At 41.4% G+C, this 14,308-nt stretch overlaps 1 protein-coding gene across 1 annotated transcript; it reads left to right on the top strand.

Annotated features, from left to right (window-relative positions):
• The first annotated feature begins 204 nt into the window (after window positions 1-204).
• On the top strand, window positions 205-13,312 carry LOC110175788 (urokinase plasminogen activator surface receptor-like). The gene is made up of 9 exons (XM_055165101.1): window positions 205-377; window positions 6,139-6,243; window positions 7,300-7,479; window positions 7,552-7,662; window positions 9,469-9,606; window positions 9,683-9,787; window positions 9,945-10,118; window positions 10,187-10,297; window positions 12,437-13,312. The coding sequence occupies exons 1-9, from the start codon at window positions 320-322 to the stop codon at window positions 12,793-12,795; spliced, it is 1,341 nt and encodes a 446-aa protein (XP_055021076.1). The 5' UTR covers window positions 205-319; the 3' UTR covers window positions 12,796-13,312.
• The last annotated feature ends 996 nt before the right edge of the window (window positions 13,313-14,308 follow it).

Genomic DNA, 14,308 nt, shown 5'->3' with positions numbered 1-14,308 from the left:
CCTGGACTGAACCGTGGACTGAACCTGGACTGAACCGGGACTGAACCTGGACTCACCTCGGCCTTGAGAGACAGAGGAAGAACCCTGGAGCAGTTCAGTTCAAACCTGTTCCTCCACAGTGATTCTGAGAAACGAGCGACCTGATCGTGGGCGACACATTCCTCCAGACGACGAACAGGTTTGAAACACAACGACAACACACACGACGTACAGAGCTCAGAGTACAGAAGGAACAAGAGCAGCCAGAGCAGAGTCAGAAGAGCCGACAGGAGCCGACAGGAGCCGACAGGAGCCGACAGGAGCCGACAGGAGCAGGAGGATGAAGACGTCTGTGAAGCTCTTGACTCTGGTGGTTCTGTTCGTCTGCGTCCACTCAGGTATTTATGTGATTTAAATTTGGATTTAGACACGTTTGATCCTCTCAGGCTCAAATAAAGTTTTATTAACAGGAAAAATCTGATATTTGGGGATAATGATCATATGGGGCAGTAATCGTGCGACCAAATGTCCGTTTTTCCCCGGACATGTCTGTATTTTGCGTCATGTCCGGGTTTTTTTTTTTTATAAAGTGATGCAAACGTCCGGGTTTTCAGTATCGTTCATTAAACTGAGCGTCTCTCGTCTGTGACTCAGAAGGAGCGAGACACAAACAGTGGGTCTGAAACATACAGAAGCACAAATGAACATTTAACAACGACTTGGACAAGAAATTCTCCATTTTCCGTTGGGACGAGTGTGAGTCCATGTGCACAGGCTGAGGTGAGAGGACAGTGTCCCTCGTTTATCGTGGGAGTTATGTTCTAAAAATAACCCACGAAGTATCAACTTTATATTTTACAATTATTCTATCTGTTTTAAGTCTGTAAAACCTCAGCACAAACTTTATACACTTTTCTCCGACAGGATCGACAGGTGCAACACTTTTTACTTCCTTCTTCAAACTTGTTGCTGCTGTCGTCCTTTTGTTATTTTCCTCCTTTTTTATGTAACAAACTAAGATTCATTTATTCCATAATAGAGCCGACAGAGCAGAGTCCAGTACAGGACCGCACCTGCCAGTACAGGACCGCACCTGCCAGTACAGGACCGCACCTGCCAGGACAGGACCGCACCTGCCCGTTAAGATTATATCAAACTTACGCCGCTGCCTACGCCACGGACTGAACCAAGACTAAACCAGGACTAAAACAGAACTAAACCAGGACTAAAACAGAACTAAACCAAGATTAAACCAGGACTGACACAGGACTCAGCGTCAGGTTGGAGGTGACCACAGGTTACAGGAGCGTCTCAGCTCCGCACCTCACGGAGGTAAACGCAGCAGACAAACTGCTCGGCGTTTTCTCTCTTAAGTCTAAGATTAGTCCTGGTTTAGTCCTGGTTTAGTCCTGGTTTAGTCCTGGTTTAGTCCTGGTTTAGTCCTGGTTTAGTCCTGGTTTAGTCCTGGTTTAGTCCTGGTTTAGACCTGGTTTAGTCCTAGTTTAGTCCTGGTTTAGTCCTAGTTTAGTCCTGGTTTAGTCCTGGTTTAGTCCTAGTTTAGTCCTGGTTTAGTCCTGGTTTAGTCCTGGTTTAGTCCTGGTTTAGTCCTGGTTTAGACCTGGTTTAGTCCTGGTTTAGTCCTGGTTTAGTCCTGGTTTAGTCCTGGTTTAGTTTAGTCCTGGTTTAGTCCTGGTTTAGTCCTGGTTTAGACCTGGTTTAGTCCCTAGTTTAGTCCTGGTTTAGTCCTGGTTTAGTCCTGGTTTAAGTCCTGGTTAGTCCTAGTTTAGTCCTGGTTTAGTCCTGGTTTAGTCCTGGTTTAGTCCTGGTTTAGTTTAGTCCTGGTTTAGTCCTGGTTTAGTCCTGGTTTAGACCTGGTTTAGTCCTGGTTTAGTTCTGGTTTAGTCCTGGTTTAGACCTGGTTTAGACCTGGTTTAGTCCTGGTTTAGTTCTGGTTTAGTCCTGGTTTAGACCTGGTTTAGTCCTGGTTTAGTCCTGGTTCAGTCCTGGTTTAGTTCTGGTTTAGTTCTGGTTTAGACCTGGTTTAGTCCTGGTTTAGTTCTGGTTTAGACCTGGTTTAGTCCTGGTTTAGTTCTGGTTTAGACCTGGTTTAGTCCTGGTTTAGTCCTTTTTTAGTCCTGATTTAGTCCTGGTAGTTTTAGTCCTGGTTTAGTCCTGGTTTAGTCCTGGTTTAGTCCTGGTTTAGTCCTGGTTTAGTCCTTTTTTAGTCCTGGTTTAGTCCTGGTGGTTTGGTTTCCTGGTTTAGTCCTGGTTTAGTCCTGGTTTAGTCCTGGTTTAGTCCTGGTTTAGTCCTGGTTTAGTCCTGGTTTAGTCCTGGTTTAGTCCTGGTTTAGTCCTGGTTTAGTTCTGGTTTAGTCCTGGTTTAGTTAGTCCCTGGTTTTAGTTTAGTCCTGGTTTAGTTCTGTTTAGTTTTAGTCCTGGTTTAGTCCTGGTTTAGTCCTGTTTTAGTTTAGTCCTGTTTTTAGTCCTTGTTTAGTCCTGGTTTAGTCTTGTTTTAGTCCTGTTTTAGTCTTGTTTAGTCCTTGGTTTTAGTCCTGTTTAGTCCTGTTTTAGTCCTGGTTTAGTCTGGTTAGTCTGTTTAGTCCTGGTTTTTTTAGTCCTTGTTTTAGTCCTTGTTTTAGTTTTAGTCCTGTTTTAGTCCTGTTTTTAGTCCTGTTTTAGTCCTTTGTTTTAGTCCTGGTTTAGTCCTGTTTTGTCTGGTTTAGTCCTGTTTTAGTCCTGTTTTAGTCCTGTTTTAGTCCTGTTTTAGTCCTGTTTAGTCCTGTTTTAGTCCTTGTTTTAGTTTAGTCCTTGTTTTAGTCCTTAGTCCTTTTTAGTCCTTGTTTTAGTCCTGTTTTAGTCCTGTTTTAGTTTTAGTCCTTGTTTTAGTCCTTGTTTTAGTCCTTGTTTTAGTCCTGTTTTAGTCCTAGTTTTTAGTTTTAGTCCTTGTTTTAGTCCTTGTTTTAGTCCTGTTTTAGTCCTTTTTAGTCCTTGTTTTAGTCCTTGTTTTAGTTCCTTGTTTTAGTCCTGTTTTAGTCCTTTTTAGTTTTAGTCCTTGTTTTAGTCCTTTTAGTTTTTAGTCCTTGTTTTAGTCCTTGTTTTAGTCCTGTTTTAGTCCCTTTGTTTTAGTTTTAGTCCTTGTTTTAGTCCTTGTTTTAGTCCTTGTTTTAGTCCTCCTGTTTTAGTCCTTGTTTTAGTCCTTGTTTTTTGTTTTTAGTCCTGTTTTAGTCCTTGTTTTAGTCCTGTTTTAGTCCTGTTTTAGTCCTTGTTTTAGTCCTTGTTTTAGTCCTGTTTTTTTGTTTTAGTCCTTGTTTAGTCCTGTTTTAGTTTTAGTCCTGTTTTGTTTTAGTCCTTTGTTTTAGTCCTTGTTTTAGTTTTAGTCCTGTTTTAGTCCTGTTTTAGTCCTGTTTTAGTCCTGTTTTAGTCCTTGTTTTAGTCCTGTTTTAGTCCTTGTTTTAGTCCTGTTTTAGTCCTTGTTTTAGTCCTTGTTTTAGTCCTTGTTTTAGTTGTTTTAGTCCTGTTTTAGTCCTTGTTTTAGTCCTGTTTTTAGTTCTTGTTTTAGTCCCTGTTTTAGTCCTGTTTTAGTCCTTGTTTTGTTTTAGTCCTTTAGTTGTTTTAGTTTTAGTCCTGTTTTAGTCCTGTTTTAGTCCCTTGTTTTAGTCCTTGTTTTAGTCCTGTTTTAGTCCTGTTTTAGTCCTGTTTTAGTCCTTGTTTTAGTCCTTGTTTTAGTCCTTGTTTTAGTCCTTTGTTTTAGTCCTTGTTTTGTTTTAGTCCTGTTTTAGTTTTAGTCCTTGTTTTAGTCCTGTTTTAGTCCTGTTTTAGTCCTTGTTTTAGTTTTAGTCCTGTTTTAGTCCTGTTTTAGTCCTTGTTTTAGTCCTTGTTTTAGTCCTTGTTTTAGTCCTGTTTTAGTCCTTGTTTTAGTCCTTGTTTTAGTCCTGTTTTAGTCCTGTTTTAGTCCTGTTTTAGTCCTGTTTTAGTTTTAGTCCTTGTTTTAGTCCTTGTTTTAGTCCTGTTTTAGTCCTGTTTTAGTCCTTGTTTTAGTTTTAGTCCTTGTTTTAGTCCTTGTTTTAGTCCTGTTTTTGTTTTAGTCCTGTTTTAGTCCTTGTTTTAGTCCTGTTTTAGTCCTGTTTTAGTCCTGTTTTAGTCCTTGTTTTAGTCCTGTTTTAGTTGTTTTAGTCCTGTTTTAGTCCTTGTTTTAGTTTTCCTTGTTTAGTTGTTTTAGTCCTTGTTTTAGTCCTGTTTTAGTCCTGTTTAGTCCTTGTTTTAGTTCTTGTTTTAGTTTTTCCTGTTTTTAGTCCTTTTTAGTTTTAGTCCTTGTTTTAGTCCTTGTTTTAGTCCTGTTTTAGTCCTGTCCTTTTTAGTCCTGTTTTAGTCCTGTTTAGTCCTTTTTAGTCCTCCTGTTTTAGTCCTGTTTTAGTCCTGTTTTAGTCCTGTTTTAGTCCTGTTTTAGTCCTGTTTTAGTCCTTGTTTTAGTCCTGTTTTAGTCCTGTTTTAGTCCTGTTTTAGTTTGTTTTTAGTCCTTGTTTTAGTCCTGTTTTAGTCCTTGTTTTAGTCCTTGTTTTAGTCCTTGTTTTAGTCCTTGTTTTAGTCCTGTTTTAGTCCTTGTTTTAGTCCTGTTTTAGTCCTGTTTTAGTCCTGTTTTAGTCCTGTTTTAGTCCTTGTTTTAGTCCTTGTTTTAGTCCTGTTTTGTTTTTAGTCCTTGTTTTAGTCCTGTTTTAGTCCTTTTAGTCCTTGTTTTAAGTCCTGTTTTAGTCCTTGTTTTAGTCCTTGTTTTAGTCCTGTTTTAGTTGTTTTAGTCCTGTTTTAGTCCTGTTTTAGTCCTGTTTTAGTCCGTTTTAGTTTTTAGTCCTGTTTTAGTCCTGTTTTAGTCCTTGTTTTAGTCCTTGTTTTAGTCCTGTTTTAGTCCTTGTTTTAGTCTGTTTTAGTCCTGTTTTAGTCCTTGTTTTAGTCCTGTTTTAGTCCTGTTTTAGTTTTAGTTGTTTTAGTCCTGTTTTAGTCCTTGTTTTAGTCCTGTTTTAGTCCTGTTTTAGTCCTTGTTTTAGTCCTGTTTTAGTCCTTGTTTTAGTCCTGTTTTAGTCCTGTTTTAGTCCTGTTTTAGTCCTTGTTTTAGTCCTGTTTTAGTCCTGTTTTAGTCCTGTTTTAGTCCTTGTTTTAGTCCTGTTTTAGTCCTTGTTTTAGTCCTGTTTTAGTCCTGTTTTAGTCCTTGTTTTAGTCCTGTTTAGTCCTTGTTTAGTCCTTGTTTTAGTCCTTGTTTTAGTTCTGTTTTAGTCCTGTTTTAGTCCTTGTTTTAGTCCTGTTTTAGTCCTTGTTTTAGTCCTTGTTTTAGTCCTGTTTTAGTCCTGTTTTAGTCCTGTTTTAGTCCTGTTTTAGTCCTGTTTTAGTCCTGTTTTAGTCCTGTTTTAGTCCTTGTTTTAGTCCTTGTTTTAGTCCTTGTTTTAGTCCTGTTTTAGTCCTGTTTTAGTCCTGTTTTAGTCCTTGTTTTAGTGTTTTAGTCCTGTTTTAGTCCTGTTTTAGTCCTTTGTTTTTAGTCCTTGTTTTAGTCCTGTTTTTAGTCCTTGTTTTAGTCCTGTTTTAGTGTTTTAGTCCTTGTTTTAGTCCTGTTTTAGTCCTTGTTTTAGTCCTTGTTTTAGTCCTGTTTTAGTCCTTGTTTTAGTCCTTGTTTTAGTCCTGTTTTAGTCCTTGTTTTAGTCCTGTTTTAGTCCTTGTTTTAGTCCTTGTTTTAGTCCTTGTTTTAGTCCTGTTTTAGTCCTGTTTTAGTCCTTGTTTTAGTCCTTGTTTTAGTCCTGTTTAGTCCTGGTTTTAGTCCTTGTTTTAGTCCTTTTTTAGTCCTTTGTTTTAGTCCTTGTTTTAGTCCTGTTTTAGTCCTGTTTTTAGTCCTGTTTTAGTTTTGTTTTAGTCCTGTTTTAGTCCTGTTTTAGTCCTTGTTTTAGTCCTGTTTTAGTCCTGTTTTAGTCCTGTTTTAGTCCTTGTTTTAGTCCTTGTTTTAGTCCTGTTTTAGTCCTGTTTTAGTCCTGTTTTAGTCCTTGTTTTAGTCCTGTTTTAGTCCTGTTTAGTCCTTGTTTTAGTCCTGCTTTAGTCCTGTTTAGTCCTGTTTTAGTCCTTGTTTTAGTCCTGTTTTAGTCCTGTTTTAGTCCTTGTTGAACCTGGTCTGGTCTCTTGCAGCTGCTGGTCTGCAGTGCCGGTCCTGTGGAGGTTCTTCGTGTTCTTCTCAGACGTCACAGATCTGCTCGTCGGGACAGAGCCAGTGTGTCTCCAGGACTTACGCCGGTAACTGCACCAGCCTCTTTTCTCATCACATCCTCTAAGTTTATCAGAGAATCTAAATACATTTGTCCACACTCGTATTTTTCACACGTTTACGCACTTTTCACGGAGACGACGCTCAGTTATCACAGTGAGTCATGTGTCCTCTGCTCTCGGCCAATCGTGCACCTGGTCTCCTCCGGGTCTTTGGTCTTGTTTTTTACACTTTGTCTGTAAAATAAAGTGCTGAGTCTCTGGTTTTGTCCTGTGACAGTCAGTAGGTCATGAACTCTGCAGCTGCACCCAAACCTGTTCCACCACCACAACGTCAGGACATGATGTAAGATCCCATAAGAACAGAACAGGAAATGAGTTCTTTCATAGCAGGAAGTACATTCCTTCAGCTGACATCATCAGTGAACAGGTTTTGATGATAAAGGTGAGAGCAGAGCGTCCACCTGCAGCCCAACAGAACCAGAGAAGAAGAAGAACAGAACCAGAGACTGAAGGAGCTCACTGCTCTCCTGTGATTTACAAAGAAAATCTCTCCCCTCAGATGAGTTTAGAGATGTTTTTACAGATGTTTTTACAGATGTTTTTACAGATGTTTTTACAGATGTTTTTACAGATGTTTTTACACATGTTTCTCAACCACCTGTGATAATTATTTCTGATTTGAACAGATCATGTGTGTCCCTGACTAGTTAATCCACCTGTCAATCACACCCACCTGAAAACAAAGATTCACCAGTGACCAGACTCACCGTCTAAAGTGTTGGAGGATTGTGTGTCCTGGAGCCAGGGAAGGGATTTATCTCCTCCTCACTCTGTCACACTTCCACCTCAACATCAAGACTCTGAACAAATCAACAAAAACAGGGTTTAAGGACACATGTATTAAATAATACAGATCATGATAATACAGAAACTAACATCAAATCTGAATCACAAATATGTCTCACTTTGTTGAAGTGGCCAAAGAGGCGTGTGGGACTGAATGTGTTTTTTTCAGGTTGTGCTGCACCAGCACCTGCACTGCCCTCTTCAGGAGATTCTTATTTGTTCCTTTTGTGTCTTTAGGCTCCTACGATTATGGAGACTACAGTTACACCTACAACTACACCTATAAAGGCTGTGCTTCTGCTTCAGACTGTACAGCTGCAGGGTCTGAGTTTGTTTCATATAATTATGGCCCCAACACTTATGCTGTAAACACCACGTGCTGCGACACAGACAACTGCAACAACCAGAATCAGCCCAGTGAGTGATTCTCTCTTATCAGCTGATGTTCTGCACTTTGAAAATGTCTCATTTAACACACATTTGTTTCAGTTGTGGTGCCCCCTGTTGGCTCTCTGCAGTGTTACAGCTGTGATCCTTACTCTTATGAATGCACTGCCAATGTGACCTGTAACACCCAGGAGGTGTGTGGACAGGCTGTGGGTGAGTACCGTTCAAAAGATCCACTTCTACTGTGTTCTGACGTAGAGGAGGGACATTTACCCCCAATTTACACCAAAGCAGTAACAGCGTAAGTGCAGCAGCACAGCACACGCGCAGCAAACACACAGGCATCGCTTTCCATTTTAAGCGGTCGGACAGTGTACAGCAGCAGTGTCATTCACACGTCCAGTAACCATCATTACGCTACACGCCGCTCAAATGAAGTTGGAGTTCTGATTTTTCAGCATCAGAGCGTCTCCAGACTTTTATCAGGGACAAGACAGGAAATAAACATTTGGTGCCAAAATAAAGCAGACGACCAAAGTGAAATGATGAGTAGCTTCATAAATGCGAGTGCCGCAGATACGACTTGCTGCATCGTGTCTCTTGTTCTCAATGTTTATTATCTCTCCTCTCAAACCAATTCTTTCCTCTGGATCAGATCTGGACCTCATTGTTCTCAAAAGAGCGACCCGAGGCTTTTAGGTGGAGATGAACAGCAGACTGAGGTCCTGTGTTGGTTCTTGTGAAGTGTCTGTTTAGTTTCTCCAGTGCGGCGCTCACTTCAGTCTTCACTACACTGAATGGAGGAGATCACATTGTTTTGTTTGTGGCTCGGTGTTTTGTCCTTTGGACCAGTTTCTGTTTTAAAGTGTTTGTAGGTTTGAAGTTCACTGGGATTTCATGTTGTTTGAAAATCCTCAGTAGTTTTTCAGAAACACAAGCCATGTAAGGAGTAGTTACCCCCTTTCTCCTGGGTTTTGATTCTCTGTTGTCTTGTTTTTTAGCTCTTTGTTTCATTCAAAGTCCATTTAGGATCTGCACAAACACAGAGGGCTTCATGCACATGTTCTGCTTCTTTGTCCTTTCCCTCTGTGCTTGTAGGCACCACTTGAGCCCTGTGTTGTAGTGGCCGAATAACTCCAAGTTTGTGTTACAGTGGGTGGTGAGAATCCAAAAGCAGGTACTGGTCCGTGTGTGTGGGCTTCCTGAAGACCTCAGCCTGGAGAGTAGTTATTTAGTCCCTCCCTGCAGACAGATATAAGGAAGTGTCCACCAGCGTCTGACCAGAACTGAAGAAGCAGCTTGGATGAGCTGAGAAACTTATTCGACCAAATAAACTTTTGTCCAGTTAACAAATTGAATTTCCCTTTTGCCATGGATTCTACCTGGACGACTGAGGGATTCTTCACACATCGTGACACAGAAACACACAACAGGGTCTGGCTGCAAATACAGCAGACCTCCTCTGTCAGGTTCCTAAGAGGAGATACTCTTTTATGACTCTTTTACATCTGTGACACAAACATTCACCATCAGAACCATCAGAGAGGCACATTATATATTTAAAGAGTCATTTTCATGCACCAGTTCACCAAAATGCAACAGGACAAGAGAGACCATCGTCATCATGAAGGTTGAACTTTCCTGGAGGCCAAAACTCCACCCAAAAACAGACTTTGTCCAATGTTGTGGGCGGTGACCAGGGCTCCTTCCATTCAGCCATGAGTTAGTATAGATCCTGTGGAGATTTATTGATCAGTAAATCAGTCTTTTATCTTAGCTGTTCTTCCCGAGTTTAACAAATTCATTGCCAGAGTTTGCAGTTTGGAACCCTGCGCCTCGCCCCTCACGACATAATATGAGTTGAGTCACTAAACACTCAAGCACAGTCTCCTCAGGCAGGTACATTGTTTTACTGGAAGAATCAGGACTCCTCTCCAAGTTCACCTCTCCAAGTTCACAAACTTCTTGCTCTTACACAACCTCCCCCGATTCAGCCCGACCTCTGACCTTTCATTACAGTTGACCAGTATAACCCATCCCGTCCATTTTACGGCTGTGTCTCTGAGAATCTGTGCAACAACACCAGCCTGTCACAACGATATTTAAACTTCAGTAGCCCAGTGTCCTGCTGCAGCACTTCCCACTGCAACGTCCCAGGTTAGTCCTTTTTCAGTCCTGGTTCAGTCCTGGTTCAGTCCTGGTTCAGTCCTGGTCTAACCTGTGTCTCTTTCAGATCTGGGGTTACAGTGTTTGTCGTGCACAGACTCGTCATGTTCTTCTCAGCGCTCGGTGACCTGCTCCAAACTCGCCCCCTTCTGTTACACTGATGCCTACGCAGGTACAGTACTGTCCTCTGATTGGTCACTGCATGTCTGAGCCTCTCTCTGATTGGTTGGTACAGGTCTGTAGTGGGCGGGTCTGGCTCTGGTCCACAGTCCAGACCTGGTTCTTGGAGAAGTCTCTTCAGATCTGACCTGCTTCTGTTCTGGTTTCAGGTTCTTACGATTATGGAAGCTACAACTACAGTTGGATCGATAAAGGCTGTGCTTCATCCTCGATCTGTACAGCTGCAGGGTCTGAGTTTGTTTCTTATGACACTGGCTCCAGGTCTTACCTCAGAAACTACACATGCTGCAACACAGACGACTGCAACGCTCCAAACCTGACCAGTGAGTGATCTGACCGCTGATGTCTGAGTTTAGAGGGTAAAATTAGAGTTTTGTTCTATGTGTTTCAGTTCCTGCGCCCCCTGCTGGCTCGCTGCAGTGTTACGGCTGTGACCCAAACACAAATGAATGCAGAGCAACTGTGACCTGCAGTGTCCTGGAGACCTGCGCCAACACTTCTGGTGAGAGACACACTTGCCTTTTATTTCTTTATGATGTTTCATAGTGCACATGGTCCGGAGTATTTCAGTTTAAGAGTAAACACACACACACACATTTAAAAAAAAAAAAAAAAGTGCTCTTCACCTTCCACGGTGGTTGTTCTCACCCTCTCATTCAGCTCGGCTCCTCTACCAGAGTCTGGGAGCCTGAGAGTTCTTCAGTATCTTTGCTGTTCCCGTTCTGCACTTTTCTGGACTGAGATGTTCTGTTATTTTCCTGGATCTGCAGGAGTTTCTTCCAGTTTGGGGGTCACAGCCCCGAGTGTCTGATCACCACAGGCACCACTGATGCTTTCACTTACCAGAGCTTCTCCAGCTCCTCCTTGAGCCCCTGATATTTCTCTAGTTTCCATCTCTTGGTGTTGTGATGTTCCACCACCACGGCTTTGTTCTGTTCTTCTCCAGCTCAACTATGTCTGGTTGGTCCATCACCATCCTGTCAGTCTGTATCTGAAGTCCCACAGGATTTTGGCTCTATTTCGTTCCTGAGTTCTGATTTTTCTCCCTGGTCTTTTAAAACCACTTATCATCCACCCGCCCGCCGGCGGGCGATTTTCCAATAAAAAATGTTCACTCTGTATATTCACCTTCATTATTTTTTTCACTACTGACATGCCATACATCGTTTGAAAGCTTAATTTATCAATAAAACAACCATATCATTCATTTTATGTCGTACAACGAGCCCAAAACGCTATAACTTAAAAATTCACATCATAAACAAAGAATAAAATACGCGTTTCTTATATTTGTGCCGGTTCTGTCGGTCCAAAACGTGTTCAATCCATGAAAAGTTGTACTCAATAAGTCTGTAATAATCCACAGAAAAAGAATATCAAGTTATTTTTTCCATAAAATAATTCCATGTGGGGAAATAATCCAGAAAATCCGTCGTCCGTATGAAGTGGATGAATCCGTGAATGAAAAGATATGTTGCTCTTCTCCGAGCTCTTCTCCCTCTCTGAGTTCCCTTTCTCTCCCGCTCTTGGGTGCGCTTGTTTTCCTCACACTCTTAGCTTCAAAATGAGACCCTCCCCGCTGTTGTCGGTGGCGGGGTTTAGGTGGGACAAGCCGCTGAAGAAGCTAACGCACTCACGTACTTCCTGGCTTTACGCACGCGTCATCAGTTTGTTTACGGGAAATCTCTTCAGTCATTGGATCTTCCAGAAAGTGATTGACATATTGTTTTAGCCAATCACCAGAGCTTTCAAACGGTGGGTGGGACATTGCAGATTGTATTGGAAACGGACCCTGTGTTTATAAGCGTAAGGAGAGAGGGAGACAGGGAGCAGTGCGAGCGGTGCTATAGAAGGCAGATCTTCCACTTGGAAGACAATTTTGGCTACTTTTAGTTTTTTTTTCTTGAGAAAACATGCCTAAAGCTCAGAAGAATTAGTATTATAATAATAACAATTATTATTATTATTATATTATTATTATTTTGGCACAAATTTGGCAATCTTGTGCCGAATTGTCATTTTGTTTACACAAAGGCTCACAGCATCAAAACCCTTTGTCCTAAAGGTCTGAAATTCTACACAGTTGTTGCCAACAACTTGAACAATGAGTGTAGTGAGTCACAAATGCCTAGCATGAAGTATGACCAAGCTAAGGCCTTTATTTTTTTCAACTGTTTTTTTCGAAGCAAAAAAAATACAAATTTTTAACGGACTGTACTGTAGGTTAGGCAGCACTCACAGTCTTCATGTACATATCTACAGAAACTAGAAGGTCTAAGCTTTAAAATGGTGCCTCACACAAGCATGTGGGTTCTAAGGTTTTCTTTTAATAAGCTATGGCATTTGGGTATGTAGTGCTATTGTGCACACACCAAAATAGGTGGATGGTAACAGGTTAAAGACTGGCACACTTGCTCAGTAGTGAGTGTGAGTTCTTCGTATGGAATTTTATCTGGAGTGACTGTGTAGTTTAATCCACGGGATAATACGTTTAGTTCTGTCTGTGAAAGGGGGCGGTTTGATATATTTTTCACCCATTTATTTGTTACTGAACCACTAAAACCTGTTTAAATCTGTAATCTTTGCTTTGTATATTCGTCTAATTGGGAATATTGAGTTGTGTGGATCTTCTGTGTTCCAGTTGGGAGCTACAGTGTTTATGGATGTGTCTCTGAGAATCTGTGCAACAACCTCACCTTCTCCCAAAGATACTTGTACACCAACAACCAACCACTGTCCTGCTGCAACACCAGCTACTGCAACGCCCCATGGACCACCACCACAGAGGCCCCGCCCACAACCACATACACGACGCCAACCACCACAGAGGCCCGCCCCACAACCACATACACGACGCCCACACCACCACAGAGGCTCCGCCCACCTCAGAGCCGGAGGAGGAGGACAAGGATGAGTCTGTGTTCTCAGGAGCAGTGCAGGTTCTGCCTCCAGCTCTGCTCTTGTCTCTGCTGCTGCTCTGTGTTCACATGTGTCACTTAAATGTATAAGGTACTAAACACTGCTGTTTTAAAGCTGCAGTATGGGACTTTTTTTCCTGTAGTAAACCTACATAGATCATTATTTTACAGATTATTCATTGTTCAACTGTACGTAAGAACAAAGGTGTGGGTGGGGAAAGGGGAAACTGAAATTTTCTGAGCTCTCAAGTGTGAAATGATTAAATTAGAAACAACTCTGAATGAGATCATGAGAAAACACTGTTAGAACAGAGTTCATGTGTTGATTTAGCAGAATGTGTTTCTTTAATAACAATAATGTTTTTCTCTGTAGATTTTTAGTTTGGGGTGTGGAGTGGAGCCAGGTGGTTAAATCTTTAATTATGTCTGTTACAACTTTGAGATTTTTGCTTTTAAAATGTAAAGCTGGTGACAAATAAAATATATTCCTATTTTTTGTCTTGGGATTTGTGTGTTAAACGTGTTACATTGTGACCACCCAGAAGAGCAATGTCAATAAGAATATGGTTTTCATGTTTTGTCTGGGAAATAAAGATCAAATCAGCTCCATTGTTCTTGTGTCTGCTCTATCATTTTTATGTTAATGTCATTATTGTAAAAGAATCCACAGAAAACAGACAATAAAACATGTACTGGGGAAGAAGGAAGTACATTTAGCACAAGGAAAAAGGAACACAAGAAATAAACAATAACAGAGCTAAGAAGAGGAGCACAAATACACAGCACAAAAACAGATACAAGAGGCTGAGGCTGAAATCAGGAAGCAGAACCATCAACACGTCACAGTGACTCGTCTGAAGAACACAGAAGTGCTCCTGCTCAAACGTGTCGGGAAATGTAATGTAGCCAGTCCATTACATGGGCCTAGTGCCAGAACAGGTGCGGTAATAAGAAACAGTTTTAAAAATGTTTATTGAATAACTGATTGTTGTGCAGATTATTGTGAAGTGACCTGTAAAAGAAATAAGTGCATTTAATTTAAGTGATCGTGGTTAAAATGAACGTACTTACCCTCTGGTGTGGTCTGCCTCAGGTGTTACGTCCAAAAGAGTCCCCAGGGAGCCGGAGCATCTTAAAGGGTTCATCTCATGCAAAATCAACTTTTCAGATCTTTCTACCTTCTCAGAGTGATGTGTGGGCCTTGTATTTGTCGCCGAAGTTGTTTTTGGATTGATTCAGCTTTTTTTTTAAACAAATTGCAGCATATTTCTGCCTCCCTCCCACGTGACAACGAACTAAAGCTGCTACAACGATGACGCAGCAGATTCACCTATGACACGTTTGACGTAGCAGAAGGCTCTTTGCACCCACCCCCGTCCCCCGCTCCACCACCTCCTCCCACATCGTCTGACATTTCCCACATGAACCTAAAACAAAAGCGACAGCAGAGAAGCTCATTGTTCTAAACTGCAGTTACACGATATAATAAGTTGATCTACTAGTGTTTATTAAAACTTTACCAATCAGTAATGTTCAGCTGATGTGGACGCGGTGCTTGAGCTTCGTGCTTCCTCAAAGTCCTCGTCCGATTCCGG

The sequence above is a fragment of the Boleophthalmus pectinirostris genome, unplaced genomic scaffold, assembly GCF_026225935.1.
Source record: "Boleophthalmus pectinirostris isolate CB_2022bp ecotype Guang Dong unplaced genomic scaffold, ASM2622593v1 HiC_scaffold_7, whole genome shotgun sequence".
Lineage (NCBI taxonomy): Eukaryota > Metazoa > Chordata > Actinopteri > Gobiiformes > Gobiidae > Boleophthalmus > Boleophthalmus pectinirostris.
This window is presented reverse-complemented; position numbering and strand designations above follow the sequence as displayed.

What these genes read in the sequence shown, in the direction of transcription:
- LOC110175788 (XM_055165101.1), top strand. Translation starts at nt 320, where the DNA reads ATGAAGACGTCTGTGAAGCTCTTGACTCTGGTGGTTCTGTTCGTCTGC. An exon ending in GTTCGTCTGCGTCCACTCAG is followed by an intron (nt 378 to 6,138) that starts GTATTTATGTGA and finishes GGTCTCTTGCAG; the next exon opens with CTGCTGGTCTGCAGTGCCGG. An exon ending in GGTGTGTGGACAGGCTGTGG is followed by an intron (nt 7,663 to 9,468) that starts GTGAGTACCGTT and finishes CTTTCATTACAG; the next exon opens with TTGACCAGTATAACCCATCC.